The sequence below is a fragment of the Passer domesticus genome, chromosome 4, assembly GCF_036417665.1.
Source record: "Passer domesticus isolate bPasDom1 chromosome 4, bPasDom1.hap1, whole genome shotgun sequence".
In the NCBI taxonomy this organism is placed as follows: domain Eukaryota; kingdom Metazoa; phylum Chordata; class Aves; order Passeriformes; family Passeridae; genus Passer; species Passer domesticus.
In genome coordinates, this window is record NC_087477.1 from 58,495,356 (window position 1) to 58,509,213 (window position 13,858).

The following is a 13,858-nucleotide window of genomic DNA, read 5'->3' on the forward strand; positions in this document are numbered from 1 at the left end:
AGCCTTTGTTAACCATTGATGTCTAAGATTTTCTACTTTTGCTTAGTTTGACTTTTTTTCAGTAACCTATTACCTTTTTGCTGCTGAACCTAGAACTATTCTTTGAAAAAGGAAGATTTGCGCATGCCAAAGAATCAGTTGTAGCAGTCTACAATGACTCTCCTGCAGAAATAGTACAAAGAACTATAAAAACTGCAAAATAAGGAAAACAGTACTCAGAGAGGAGTACAGGTTGGCATGATGAAGAAAGGTCCACCACCTCAGGCTTTTACATTTCTAATTACATATGTGCTCCTGAAGGACATATATAATTTATTTTTACTTTACTTTAAAAAAGTATTTTTGTACTCGTGCTACATATATTTTTATTATTATCTATATGCATCTGTTTGCACAGAATTACTGATACCTTATCTATAAAGTGTTGGAATGGTCAGTCAGTTGTTGCACCATGGAAATTATAATGATGAAGTTCATTAAATGACCTGCTGATACCCATAGCTTTCTCCATTATGCAAAATGCAAGGGAAAGGCTCTCACTACACTGGCTGCATCCTGTCCCTTACTGCAGAGGGATCAGCCCAATTTACCCTAATTCTCCTGGCCAGGACTTCATGCTAGCACTTGGCATTAGAGGTATTACTGATATAATGGGACACAACTCTCCAGAAACCCATGAAATTGCACTGGTGTTTTACCAAATGGTCACTCAGGTCTCAAGAAATGTATTTTTGTTAATGAAGCAGTTTACTTCTAGCAGCAAATCACCAGTTTGCTCTGCCAGCCCTCAGGCAGAGGAGCATCCTGCTCTCCTGCTTCTGGTCTGTTTTTCTAAGTGTATTTTCTAAAGGAAAAAGCATTAGGAAAGAAAACAGTGTGCAAGTGAGGGAAATGACTGGGTGGACACGTCTGCTCTTTGTCTGGTGTGGCAGAAGAGGAACTGGGGAGCTGAGCACTGCCCCATGGCCATGACGGCACTGGCAGTTCTCAGTCATCCCCTGCCCTGGCTCAGCCCCACGGGCTATGATTCAGAGTCAGGGAAAACAACATGTGAGATAAAACCTTGAAAAATAGGTGGGCAACTAGTACCAGTGACGATAGTCTCATTGCAGAAGGTGCTTTGTGGGGAGGGGAGCAGGTTTTTGCATTTCCTGGGCATGGAGGTGGGATGGAGAGAGAGCCATTTCTTAGAAGTGCTATGAAGTGGCCACTGTGTTCAGATGGGGTCATGAAGTCTTGGGAGGAATTCCAGAAGTCTCCTGAAAGTAGGCGTGTCCATCATGGGCAGGGTTTACCTTTCTTAGAAATAAGGTAAACTTCTTTCACCTAGAAGTTGTCTTTGGTTTGGACAATACCCAAACATTTAGGAGGAAATGCTATTGCTGAGAAGATACCTCTTGGTTTCATGGCTGTCCTGTGTTCTGGGCAGTTCAGTAAAGCTCATGCTTAGCGTGGTGTGGTCCTGCCTTGCATGGTGGGCAGGAGCCAGGGTTTTCAGGAGCCTGCTGCAGAGAGAGGAATTGCTCTGGGAGAGTCTGAGCCTGGCAACAGCTGATGTACAAGAGCTGTTTCCCATCAGCTGTGGGACTCAGGTTTTGGTGAGGGGAAGGAGAAGTGTTTGCCCATGTTTGCAGTCAGAGCTCCTATGCTGAAGCAAAGCACCAAGCTGCCAACTGGGCGACTCTCTTTCAGCTCTTAAGGTAAAAATCCTATGCAACATTAAACAAATGCAGGAAAAAAAGAGAAAAAAAAAGTAGTGTGCTGAGGCATGTGGGAGCTGAGCAAAGGCTTTCTTGGCACTCCTGCTTTTTCTCATTTCCATTTCTCTTATCAGCAGACACGTGAATGGGTACCACTTTGCCACACATAGGGTATAACTTTATGTAGGCTCAAGTAGGTCACAGCTGAGTTTCCTGTGAGGAGGGGTTTTGTTCAGCCTTGTGCCTATTACAAGCTGTGATCTGATTAACTTGTAAGATCTAGGCCTTGTTTTCAGTTGAATGTAGGGCAGAAAAACATGGCTTTGGGTAGTAAAGGAAGTAGGATTCTTCCTTCTGAAAGAGGGTCTGGCCACAGCACTGGGACTCTACCCTTCTAGGGGCACTTCCAGAGTGTGCACTGTACACTAGACTGGGACAAACTGCTGACCATTTATGTTTATGAAACAAAAAAAGGCTCTCTTTTTTTTTTTTTTTCCTCCACAGGATAGCCACATAACTCACCGTCAGACCCAGGTGATATCTGCCTTTCATTTTAGCTGAACACTGCAAATCTGTTCTAGGCAGCCCTGTGAACAAATCTTGTTGGATTCACTGTGCTAGCTTACTGGGTAGGTGAGATAATGATAATACATAAATTAATATATTCAAGGTTGCTATGTGTCCTGTGAACTACAGGATGTCCTATATCACAGGGTAAGCTCCATACCCTGGCAGAAAAAAATAACTGTTTGTGTTTTCCCTGCCTCCCCACCCTTATTCTGAGCATCTCTTCCCAGCTGAAGTTGCAGACCAGAAAGGATGCTTAAAATATTTTTTTTTTTAACATGAAAAGATCGAACACTGCAGTATTATGAGTGGCTGGTTCAAAACTGCTATTGCAACTTGAATTCAGCTTGCTTACATGTAACCTGTTACATGTTTAGTTATGCAGCCACATGTGATTTTGCTGTTTCATTCAGACCATGGCTGGTTGGACTGTTTCAGTTTGCTTAGTCGTGGTCAGCCATGAGGACCATCTCCTCCTCAGAGCTGCAGGCTGGCAATCAGTCATCCTCACTGGTCCTTGAATATAGCAGGTTCCATTGTTGGAAGGAGACATATTTACAGCTCCAGAGTGTCAGTGTTTTATCAGCAGGGAGTTTGGGAGAATGGCATGGTGAAAGGCTGTGGAGTGTGAGAGCAGTGGGAGGAGTGCCATCGTTCTGTGCAGGCAGCCTCTTTGCCACCACAGCAGCTTTCTCTTCCCACCAAAGCACTCTTCCCAGCCATGAAGGGGATTTCCTTTCTGAGGAAAAAGTAAAAGTAATGGGCAAGCAGCAAAATTCCCTCAATTTGGTTTAGTTACTTTTCTGGATCTCTTAACCTGAAACTAACTCTGAAAGTCAGTGTGATGCAGGCACTCCCCATGAAAAGCTGAGATCAAACCATGAATCTTACCTTTGCAGTGCCTTAACTTCTTGTAAGTTTGACCTCAATGGGACTGGATTATTGTAGCCCAAGTTGTCATGATGTTTGATTGATTCTCCAATATCCTTGTGTCTCACCATAGATAAGCAGAGTGGAGTAGGATACCGTGAAGCATTAATGACTGTGTTGCACGATGTCTCAAAGAGTTTGAGCTCAGTGCTGTTCCTTAAGACCAAAAATATCTTGTGACTCCTGGCAAGTGCAAGTCCAATTCCCTGTTTAACTTGCAAGTCTTAACACCTCAACACATCTGGATCTGATACCAAGGAGAGCAGAGATAACAAGCTGCTTTGCTAGAGATGTTCACTACCTTGCATTAACCAGAGGAAAGGGAAAACACGAGACCACAGCCGTGCGTCAGTTGTGTTTATTTTCAGATTCAGTGAGAAATTTTCTCCTGCATTAATATGTATATATTGACATGAATGAAGCTGAAGTCCTTTGGTATTCCTTGTTGCTTAGGGTGCACTCTATGTGAAGAAGAAATTCTTCAAGGTCACAGCCTGGCTTTTCAGTTCTGTATGGGGAGACTTTATGAGCAAGTGGCTATAAAATGCAAGTAAAAGCAAGGATTTCTTTCACCACTTCCTGTGGGTAGACAGGTGTTCAGCCATCCCCAGGAAAGCAGGTCTACATCATGCAAAGCAGTTTCTTGGGAAGACAAATGCCATAACTCCAAATGTCTCCCCTTCCTCCTTCTTCCCCCCACTTTATATACTGAGGTGATGTCTGTGGTCTGGAGCATCCCTTTGGTCAGTTTGGGTCACCTGTCCCAGCTGTGTCTTCTCCTAATTTCCCATGCATCCCCAGTCTCCTTGCCAGTGTGGCAGCACAAAAAGCAGAAAAGGTCCTGGCTCTGTGCAAACACTGCCCAGCAATAACAAAGCCATCACTATATTATCAACACTGCAATCAACACAGTTTCAAAACACAGCTCCATATGAGCCACTGTGAAGAAAGTTAACTCTACCCCAGCCAAAATAAGCACACCTATCCAACATAACAGGGTAAGAGAGTCTGGAATCACAAGATAAGCATGCTGACCTTGCCAACACCACAGCTTTGCCACGCATGGGAAGGGCAGTACAACATCTCAGCTGAAATGTAAATGGTTGTGCATTTTGTGTTCGATCTCTTGTGCTTGTTTTGTAGCGGAGGGGATGTGTCCTAGTGAAAACATGTTTGTTGAAGTATTTCTTACTGTAGCTTCCACAGAGTCTAGCAGGTGGAGAACAAGCAGTTCTTTAGTAGGTGGAGAACAAGCAGTTGTTTAGGGAAAAAAGATCTTGGAATGTTTGGAAAGAGAAATAACTGAGGAAGTGTTAGTCATTCCCTGTGCATAAAGACAGTCATGATTCGTGTGTATTTCAGTATTTTAGTTAGACCATGTCAGAAGAGTGTCTAGAATACTAAAATAAATTGAGCTTATTTTTGGTGTAATAGATCATGTCCATCTTTGAGATTGTATAACATTTGAGAAGACAACTTCAAATTGTGAAGAAAGTTAAGTTGACTCCTTTATGTAGTTGAAAAAAAGGATATCCTCAGGCACTGCTGAATTATTTTCTTTCTATATTTTTCTTTCCCATAGATTTGATTAGTTTGTACAGAAAACCGCTAGTGTGAGAAAAAAGCAATTGTCCTCCTACTTGATAGTAAGCTTTAGGATTCCTTAACACAGTTAGGTTCAACCTCTGATTTAATAGAGCTTTTATTTTTCCAGCCCTCCAAATCTTCAGCTTCCCAGAGAAGTAGGAAAATCTTTTGCACAAGCATCATCCATTTTGTTTGCCAATCTCATCTTTGCCTGTTTCTTCAGTAAGTGGGTGTTACTGTTTCTCTTCCCTTCTTAAGGTCCCGGGATTTTTGGAAAAAGGCTGAGGCAGCACTCTGCTTTACTGAACGTCCAGCCAGTGGGGTTGTGGTGGAGTAGCCTCGGTCTATGTAGAAGTGAAGCATGCAGACTCTGCTCTTTAGCTGCTTCTTCTCCTCCAAACCAATGCCATGCCAGTTTGGAGCTAGTTCTTCCATGTCCCTCTTGAACCTTATTTTGGAAATGCCAGAATAAAGTGGATTGTTTCCTTCCAAAGGTGCATAAACCTGTGAAAGGGACCAGTACACCAGATGCCTCTTCCCAGTTCAGACCCTGTCCTTCCCTTCCTGTTCTTACTTTATCTTTTCTCTTTTCTCTGTCAGGTGAGGGTCAGTTATATTTGTGCAGGTAAGCCAAGCCAATATTCTTCACTAGACCTTTATGCTGCACAAGTGAATTAAGCAAATCTCTTTATGCTCTGCCTCATCTTGCCAGCTACAGTCAAACTTCTTGCAGCATCCTGAAGTCCTGCGATGGCACCATAGAGGGCAAAACCTGCTGGATGGCAACAGAAAATTGTTTGCTGTTTTCACTTTGCTTTATACATGGTATTTAGAATAAAAATAAACATGAGCTATGAAGCCTGGACCGGGGAAATCTGCTGTCTCACTTTTAAGAGTTAATATCAAATACTGAAGTTTCAGTCTTTTTTTTGTGCCTTGCTTTCCCATGTCCCAAACTAATTTTCAGTTTTATTGTCTTGCAGCAGAGAACATTACAAATGATAGAGGTTTTTGGTCTGAATAAACTGAAGGCAAAATAGTCGATGCAAGTTTATAAATATTGCAAAGTTCTTGTGTGGGAAAAATAAGAAAACTATAAGTACTCAGCTCTAGAAGAATGATTAAAATATAAGAAGTCATTTAGGATAGTGAAAATTGATCAGTCCATCTTTTGTATGGTATCTCATAGTGTTGCTAACTAAAACTTAGTACTAAGTAATTTCAAGTAAAAAATGCCCATGTGAATATATTTCCTTCATCATGGATGGTAATCATGTAATATTTGTTTCATAAATTTTCTGAATAATTTAGTTGTGAAGAAGGTTCCCTCTAAAGCTGTGAAAGGATAACTTGGTAACTGGAGTCTATGGCTTGCAGGCAATCCAGCAAGGAGCAACAGCTGAGTTTATAAATGATTTGGAAACATCTACATGCCATTCAACTAAATCATTGTTGTAATGGGAAAAGAACCCCTTTTGGTGCCCTTACCATTTTTCCTGAGCTGTTTTGTGTACTCTCTGGGGTGCATTTCCCTTTTGCAATGGCTGATGAGCTGATGCTCCCGTTTGGTGTGATAAACCACCTCGATGCCAACTGACCCTAAGAGGGACCATCACTTCTCATAATTTTCTTGCTTACTCCAACTACCTAAGTTAGAATGCCAAAAGGAAACAAATTATGTATTTTGTAAAATGTAGTGAGCCTGTTCCCAAGAAATTTTGGAAAACTGCTTCTGATTGTGGTAAAATGCTCCTTCTGTGTGTGTACATGAGTACCTTTCACTTGAATAAAGGATATTTTGCAACATCACATGATCTCAGAATCTCCAGTCAGAATTGTCATAGATTTACCCCTTGGCCTGTTTACTTTTAAACCTCATACAGGCAAATATGAATTTTATTTTCTCAGGGTTTGATTGTATATATAAAATTAGCCATTTTTTATTTGGCTGATTTTCAAAGAGAAATGAAACTTTTGCAAACCTTTGGCTATAATTTTGAAATCTCTTAGAAAGTAGTCCCTGCAAATTACATTTCTCACAAACTTGCATATGATGGAAGTAGTTTCTGAGAGTCTGCTGCTAAAAAAAAAAAAGAGGAAAAAAGTCAATCTAAATATTTCTTAATATTTTTTACTTCTCCTTTTTTTGGATAGGATACATTTTGTATATTATTACAGTATTTTTCCCTGAACTTTTAAATTATGACACATTTTTGCTAAAGTATATTTCTTTTGTATTTGAATTTCTGTGAAATTTACCTTTTGGACAGGGACAGGGATTAATACCAGTTGTATTTTATTTTTTTTTGAGTTTGAATTTGCAACCTTAGATGTAGGACAGGCAATACAAGAGTATATTTTGCAACCCTTGCTTACACTAAGTTGTAATTATTCAAATAAGCCTGTGCTGGATACTTATGTAAATGTTCACTTGTAACTCAGTTCATGGTTTCATGGTAAAACACAGAAGCTCCAGTAGAAAAAACAGCGTGAGGAGTTCTCCTTTCCTTGTTCCTTCTGCACTGCTTCTGCTCTTTACCCAGAGGAGCACTGTGCTGCCTTTCACTTGCTCCACTGCAGACATTTGCAGGGACACAATATGAGCTTGGTCAGCAAACTGATCTGAACTAATTAAAATGAAGGAGGAAAAATATTCTGAAACACACAGATTTGAGGAGGGATTACAAGGTACCAACTGGGTTTTTAAAATCAACGTTTTGATTGATACTTTCAAAAATTGAAGTAGTGAATATTTGATTTTTTTTTTTTCAGTCTGCTGCCCTAGGAGGTATAATTTCAATGTTAAGTATCCAGATCTGGAGTTGACACGGGTTTGGATTGATGTGTCCTAAATCTGAAAAAGAGCAGTTCTGCACAATGCATGAAATCCAAGGCAGAAAGCTGAGGATGCTTATTAGTTAGAGGGATTGTCTGCCTTGATTGCCCATGAGCTTAACATCAGGACTTTGCTCTGAAGGACACAAATTCCAAGGGACATTTCGCTATCACTAAGGAGGTGTTGAAACTCAGAAAACAGTTCCACCTTTCTTTCATTTTTCTTTTCAGCTACAAATATTTCCTCCTACTGTTTCTTTTGCATCATTGTGATGTGTGTTTTTCAGAATGTGTTTTTTTCTTGTGAGCCCCTCCATGACTATGTGTGTTGCAAAGATTTGTGCCTTAAAGAGTGACAATTGTTACATCTGGCTGAGAGAAGCCCTAACCAGACTGGATTCACTTTCTCTTTTCTGCTCGCTAGAATTTGCACTGGAAATTTCATACATTTTTTCAACTTTTTGAATGTTAAAGGTTCTTACAGTCCAGCTGGATTACAGTGACTAATTGTTTCAATAGACAGACACAATCTGTCTGGGAGTGGGAACCAGAAGATATGTGGGGTGGGTAGTGTTGCAACACCTGAGCTTACCACATCACTTAGTGGCTCAGTTTTCCCCAGTGAGAACTGGGAAAGGTGGCATGCATGAGAAGCTCTGTCTGCAAGTGAAAAGGTACCTTGTGCATTTGGACCAATATTGACTTAGAAGGCTTATCTGAACAGTTGTTTTCATTTGTTTTGAGGAGGTGTATGGTGGCTTCGTGGCTGCACAGATTAATTCTTGTACAATGGGAAGATGGGAAACACAAGCTGATGCAGGTATTTTGATACTTAATGTTGAGGATGTTTTCCCGCTGTGAGAAAAGCTGAGAATCTGTAACTCTTTCTGATTTCTGCCATAATTCTGAGCCTTCAGCATGTCTGCAAATTAGATTGTCTTTGTTATTGTGTAACTACAGTTGGCAGGGAACAGGGCAATTCCTTGGCACCAGTCATATTGTGAAAAGTTTATGTTGGGTGTCAGCCTGAAACTCCCACAGTTGTTTATAACTAGATAACAATGTGTCATGCAAACAGCTTCATGTTCTGAGGGATGGTCTGGGAACAAAGGAGTGTTTGGGGGGAAGTGGGGGCAGGGAAAATGTGCAGAGAATGTCTAAAACTGCAATGAAGAAAAGTAGAGATACATGGGTTTGTTAAGAGGTAAGTGTGGCTGTTACGGGGGCTTCTTAATGGAACGTTGCTATTCTGAAAAAGAACTTTCAGAATAATAGGTGAGGGTTCAGTTATCCTGAGCCAAAAAGAAACGTATCTGGAGCCATTGACTTGGAAATAACCCCAAATAAGGCAGGTTTCTGTGACCAAATGCAGATTCAAAGGCTGATCTTGTGACCTGGGAAACTGGTTCTAATCTGCTGAAATCTTCGTAGCAGAGATAATTCAGTGTAGCAAGAACTGCAGACATTTACTGATGGTTTTATTTTTTAACCCCAATTTTGTCAAAAGGATCTTTTTGATTCTTGTGTCATGTTAATGTAACCTGGTAGAGAAATTAAATATATTAGCATTATCAGTATTGAGATTTGAAATCACAGTTAGCTTTGAATCCTTCTTTTGCTCTCTATTGCAGTACTCTAGGGATCTAGAGATAAGATGGATAATAATCATGTTTTTCTTAAGTACAAACAGAGAATTTTTACTACTGAGAACAGTAGAATTGTTTCGTGTGGGAGAGACTGTGATGGGAACCCTTAAAGTTTTGTGTGCATTAAGCTGGTCTGAAAGTTAATACCGACTTTTAATTTTTTGGACAATGTTTATATTTTCAGTTTATGGTAGTATTCTTCCTTCTGCAATTACCTTGAAGATTGCCAATTTATTTTTAGAAGGGTAATAAATCAGAATTGGTCAGCATTAGCAGTTAAATAGCATATATAAGACAATTACTGATTAAAAAAGATCTGCCTTTTTTCCAGGATGCAATATGACAGACTACCAACAAAATGTTATGCGTATGCATTTCAGAAGAAGAGAAATAAGAAAAAGTAGATTATTCATAATAATCACTATTTGCAGTCCAACTATTATCTTTTACTTATACATCCTAGCCTGGTCTTATTTTGTAGTTCCATTTAAACCACTGAATTATTTTTTTTAACATATGAAGAGATATTCCTAGGAAAGAAAAGGATATTTTAAAACTGTTAACAACTACTTCTAGCCATTGAAATAGCAGCAGTACGGGCTATGAGAGCTCAGCTGGTCAAACCAGGGAGTGAAAAGTAGTAGCAACACTAGACTGGATGGCAGAGTGTCATTTCATGTATTGTGACAGCCATTACTTGCTCACAAAATGAGACACACTACAGTGAGTTTGTTTACATTTGATTTTATTAAAAATTAAATTACGTAAGGCAATGTTGTGAGGAGGTTTGTGGATTTTCAAGATTCTCTGCCACAATTCTGTGAAATGTACTGTTTTGTCCATGCTGAAGTTATGTTGCCTGCCGAAAAAACTGTGCATGGCATTTCCCCGGTGAATTCTGAAATACTCTAAGTAGCAAATAGGTGCATAAAGTAAACCCTGTGAAGAATGAATTGTTTTTTGTTTTACTCTAGGGCTTTGATTTGGGTTATCTCCCCACCCTCTTCAAACAGTTGACAGATTGTTCACTGTCCCTGGTGCTTCAGCAGATGCTGCTGTTCCATCTTCAAGCCATGGCTTCAGCTCCAGCTGTGCTGCTCTAGCCCGAGTTGCTCTCCAGGTCTGTGCCTGCAGCTTCTCCTGGCTTTGGAGCACAGCTTCAGGCAGGGAGGGCCCAAGTGTGCCATGGGCAGGGCTGGCAGAAAGTGAGCAAAGCAAAAGGGAGTGGGGAGAAAGTTTTCTGGAACAGCTTCTCCACAACCTCTCCCACTCCTTTCATTCCTGCCTCCATTTAATTTCATTGCTGTCACTTCATTTAATGTGTCTGTGCAGGCAGCTGCCTGTGCTGCATGATGAAATCCTGGTTGGATCCCCTCCCTAACCTGCTTCCCAGCCTGGCAGAAGGAACACCTGCACAAGGCAGGGTGGCATGGCAGGACAGTGGTGAGCTGATGAGGGAGGAGGTCAGCTGTGTTTTAGCTGCATCATGGCAAAGAACAGAGAGATTGACTACAGCAGGACCCCAGAGGCAGATAGGCAAATAAAGCAGCTGTGGGTGCTTTGGTTTTTATGTACTCCTAAATTTGTCCTACAGGTATCAGTCATGGTGTAGAACTTAAAGCAGCTTGACATTACTGAGTGACCAAAACTGTCTGAATTCAATTGCTTGATTTTGATAGTCAGCATGAAGTCTTTTTTAACAGAAGCTGGAAGGCATATGCTTAGCCGTTTCAGAAAAATAAGCTTAAGTTCTTTGTTCTCAAACTGACATCTTCTAAACAACCATTTGTGTCTGAAAATTTTCATTAATAAATTTGGGGTAACTTTTCAAAATTACGTTTACTGATCCATCTTAGGTACAAAGGGTTGTAGTAAGTGGGATTACATCAGGCTGATGACTGGTCACTAGTGGAATTCTCCAGGGAGTTCTCCAGTGGAGTTCTCCAGGGCTTCATTTTAGGCCCAGCATTCTTCAATATCCTCATAAACAACTTGAATGCAAAATTGAAAGAATATTAAATGAGTTTTCTGAAAATACTAAACTGGGAGGAGCTGTTGACTGCCTCAACGGCAGAAAGAGGCCCTGCAGAGACCCCTTGACAAATTAGAGAGATGGGCAATCACCAACCATAAGAAGTTTAACAAGGGCACGCTGGGGATCCTGCACCTGGGATGGGGCAGCCCTGGCTGTGTGTATAGACCAGGGAATGAGAGGATGGAAAGCAGCACTGTGGAAAGAGACCTGGGATCTGTGGTTGATGGCAAGTTGAACATGAGCCAGCAGTGCCCTGGCAGCCAGGAGGGCCACCCATGTCACCCATCAGGGACAGCATCACCAGCTGGGCAAGGGAAGGGATTGTCCTGCTCTGCTCTGCTCTAGGGCAGCCTCACCTTGAATATTGTGTGCACTTTTGGGTGTCACAATGTAAGGAAGACATGAAGCTATGCAGGAGCATCCAAAGGAGGGCAGCAAGATGGTGAAGGGTCTAGAGGGGAATCCGTATGAAGAATGTCTGAGGACACTCGGTCTGTTCAGTCTGGAGGAGACTGAGGGGAGACTTCAATGCTGTTGCAACTTCTTTGAGAGGGGAGGAGAAGGGGCAGACACTGATTTTGTCTCTCTCGTCACCAGTGACAGTACCCAAGGGAATGGCCTGAAGTTGTGTCTGGAGAAGTTTAGGTTGCACATTAGAAAAAGATTCTTCACTTAGGAGATGGTTTGGCACTGGAACAGGCTCCCCAGAGAAGTGATCACAGCACCAAGCCTGACAGTTGGAGGAGCATTTGGACAATGCTCTCAGATAAATGGTGGGATGCTTGGGGCTATCCTGTTCTGGGCCAGGAGTTTGACTTCCATGATCCTTGCAGGTATCTTCCATGCAGGATATTCTATGACTCTATGATCTTCAATTTTTTATAAAGAACTCTTTTGCAAGTGACATTTATACATGCACAGACCTTAGCAATTAAAAATTCCATGCAGGTTAGAAACTTCTATACAGGTTTGTGGTGAAGAGCAGCTGTATGCTGCTGCTTGCCTGGAGCACATTTCAGACTTCTCACCCGTATTCTCTGTGACAGAGGCTGCAGTGTACCTTATTTCATCCCAGTCACATACAGCTTTTGGCTTCCTGGGAATGTGCCAGTGCAGCCTTCAGCTGAGCAAAGCCTGAACTCTTTGGTCTAATAATTAACTTTTGTAAACTTCCATGTGAGCTCCAGCTTTCTGTATATTCAGGCAGTTTCATTTATAAGTAGAAGCTCTTTTTATTGCAGAAGTCTCCCGTTCTGTGATCCTCCAAAGATCTGGTAATGTTTTATTCCTTATCTTCACAGGCACTGATGTTCAATGGCTAGAAGAGAGCTGACAAGTGGCTGAAATGAATACTACTACTATCCTACAAGAGATTTTGATTAAAAGATCACAGCAGAAGAAGAGGACTTCTCCCTTAAACTACAAAGAGAGGCTTTTTGTGCTTACAAAGTCTATGCTAACATACTACGAAGGTCGAGCAGAGGTAGGAGACACAGATTGCCTTTGTTCCTTTTTGCTTTTGTACCGTACTGTCTTTTTTCCTACTGTATGTCATACTATCAAGAGCTGATTGGGGAAATGGTTGTTAGTGGCCATGAACATGAGCTGGAATTTCTCTTATTTATAATTCAAGTTGACAGAGGTGTAGATAACTTACCTGGTAGTCAATGTGAATTGGTTGTCAATAAGAGAAGTAGTGCATAGCCAGGATGGCAGGAATGACATAAAACAATGTTTAGAGGTCGTCATTAAAGCTGATTTGTTTCTCTCTCCAGAGAGATGAAAGATCACTGCTATGATGAATTGGGGAAAAGATAGAAAAAGTTGCAATTGCAGTTTCTTGTAGCCATGTGAAAGCCATTACATTCACATCTGGCAATTAACTGCATTTGAACAGGAGAAAGATCTTTTGATAGGAGCAGTGCATTGCAGACCAAGTTCAGCAGAGACCAGATCCATTAGAGTGGATCATGCAGCCTGGTGATTGAAGTGAAACTGGAAGCAGTTTATCTTTGACCACACAAACAACTCATCCTGATTACCACTTTCTGTGTAAATTCAGTTACTCAGGAAGTCATTAGTGTAAACTATGCAAATCCTCAGACCAGCATTTTTTCAAATAATCTCCAGACTCAGTTTCATCCAGGTCACCTGCCCTCAGAGTGTCCTGTCGTATCCTCAGTGCTGAGGGTGAGATTTTCCACTTAGGTGAGGCTACCTTCCATGTTTGTCACAATGCTGAAGAGGATTAAAATGACTGCAGTAGCTTTTGAAACATGTTGTATGCCTTGGGAAGCCATTTAATAAATAAAGCTTAATGGAGGGATCCCTGCAATCTCTTGTCTTGGCTGTCTTACCTGTGCTAAAAGAAGAGGGTAGAGGAGAGCTAAGGCTTGCTAAGCATGTTTCTCTGCCAGACATTATGGTTGCACCAGACCTGAGCTCACTTACCATGCTACAAGTTGCTCACAGCACTTTGTTCTCTGAAAGTGGCTTGGACACAGTCAGGGATTAAGAACAAGATCACAGACTGAGGTTGGAGGGGGCCTCTGGAGGCC

General features: G+C 41.3%; 1 protein-coding gene across 9 annotated transcripts in view; it reads left to right on the forward strand.

Annotated features, from left to right (window-relative positions):
* TEC (tec protein tyrosine kinase) overlaps positions 1-13,858 on the forward strand; it is a 59,462-nt gene that overhangs the window by 18,927 nt on the left and 26,677 nt on the right. For 7 of the 9 annotated variants that reach the window (XM_064418213.1, XM_064418212.1, XM_064418217.1 and 4 more), the window contains one exon: positions 12,602-12,783. In XM_064418213.1, coding sequence (XP_064274283.1) covers positions 12,646-12,783 — 138 coding nt within the window. In that variant the 5' untranslated portion in view covers positions 12,602-12,645. Of the gene's footprint in view, positions 1-2,229; positions 2,330-10,239; positions 10,386-12,601; positions 12,784-13,858 lie in introns of those variants that run through there. The other 2 variants (XM_064418214.1, XM_064418218.1) reach the window with 2 other exon arrangements.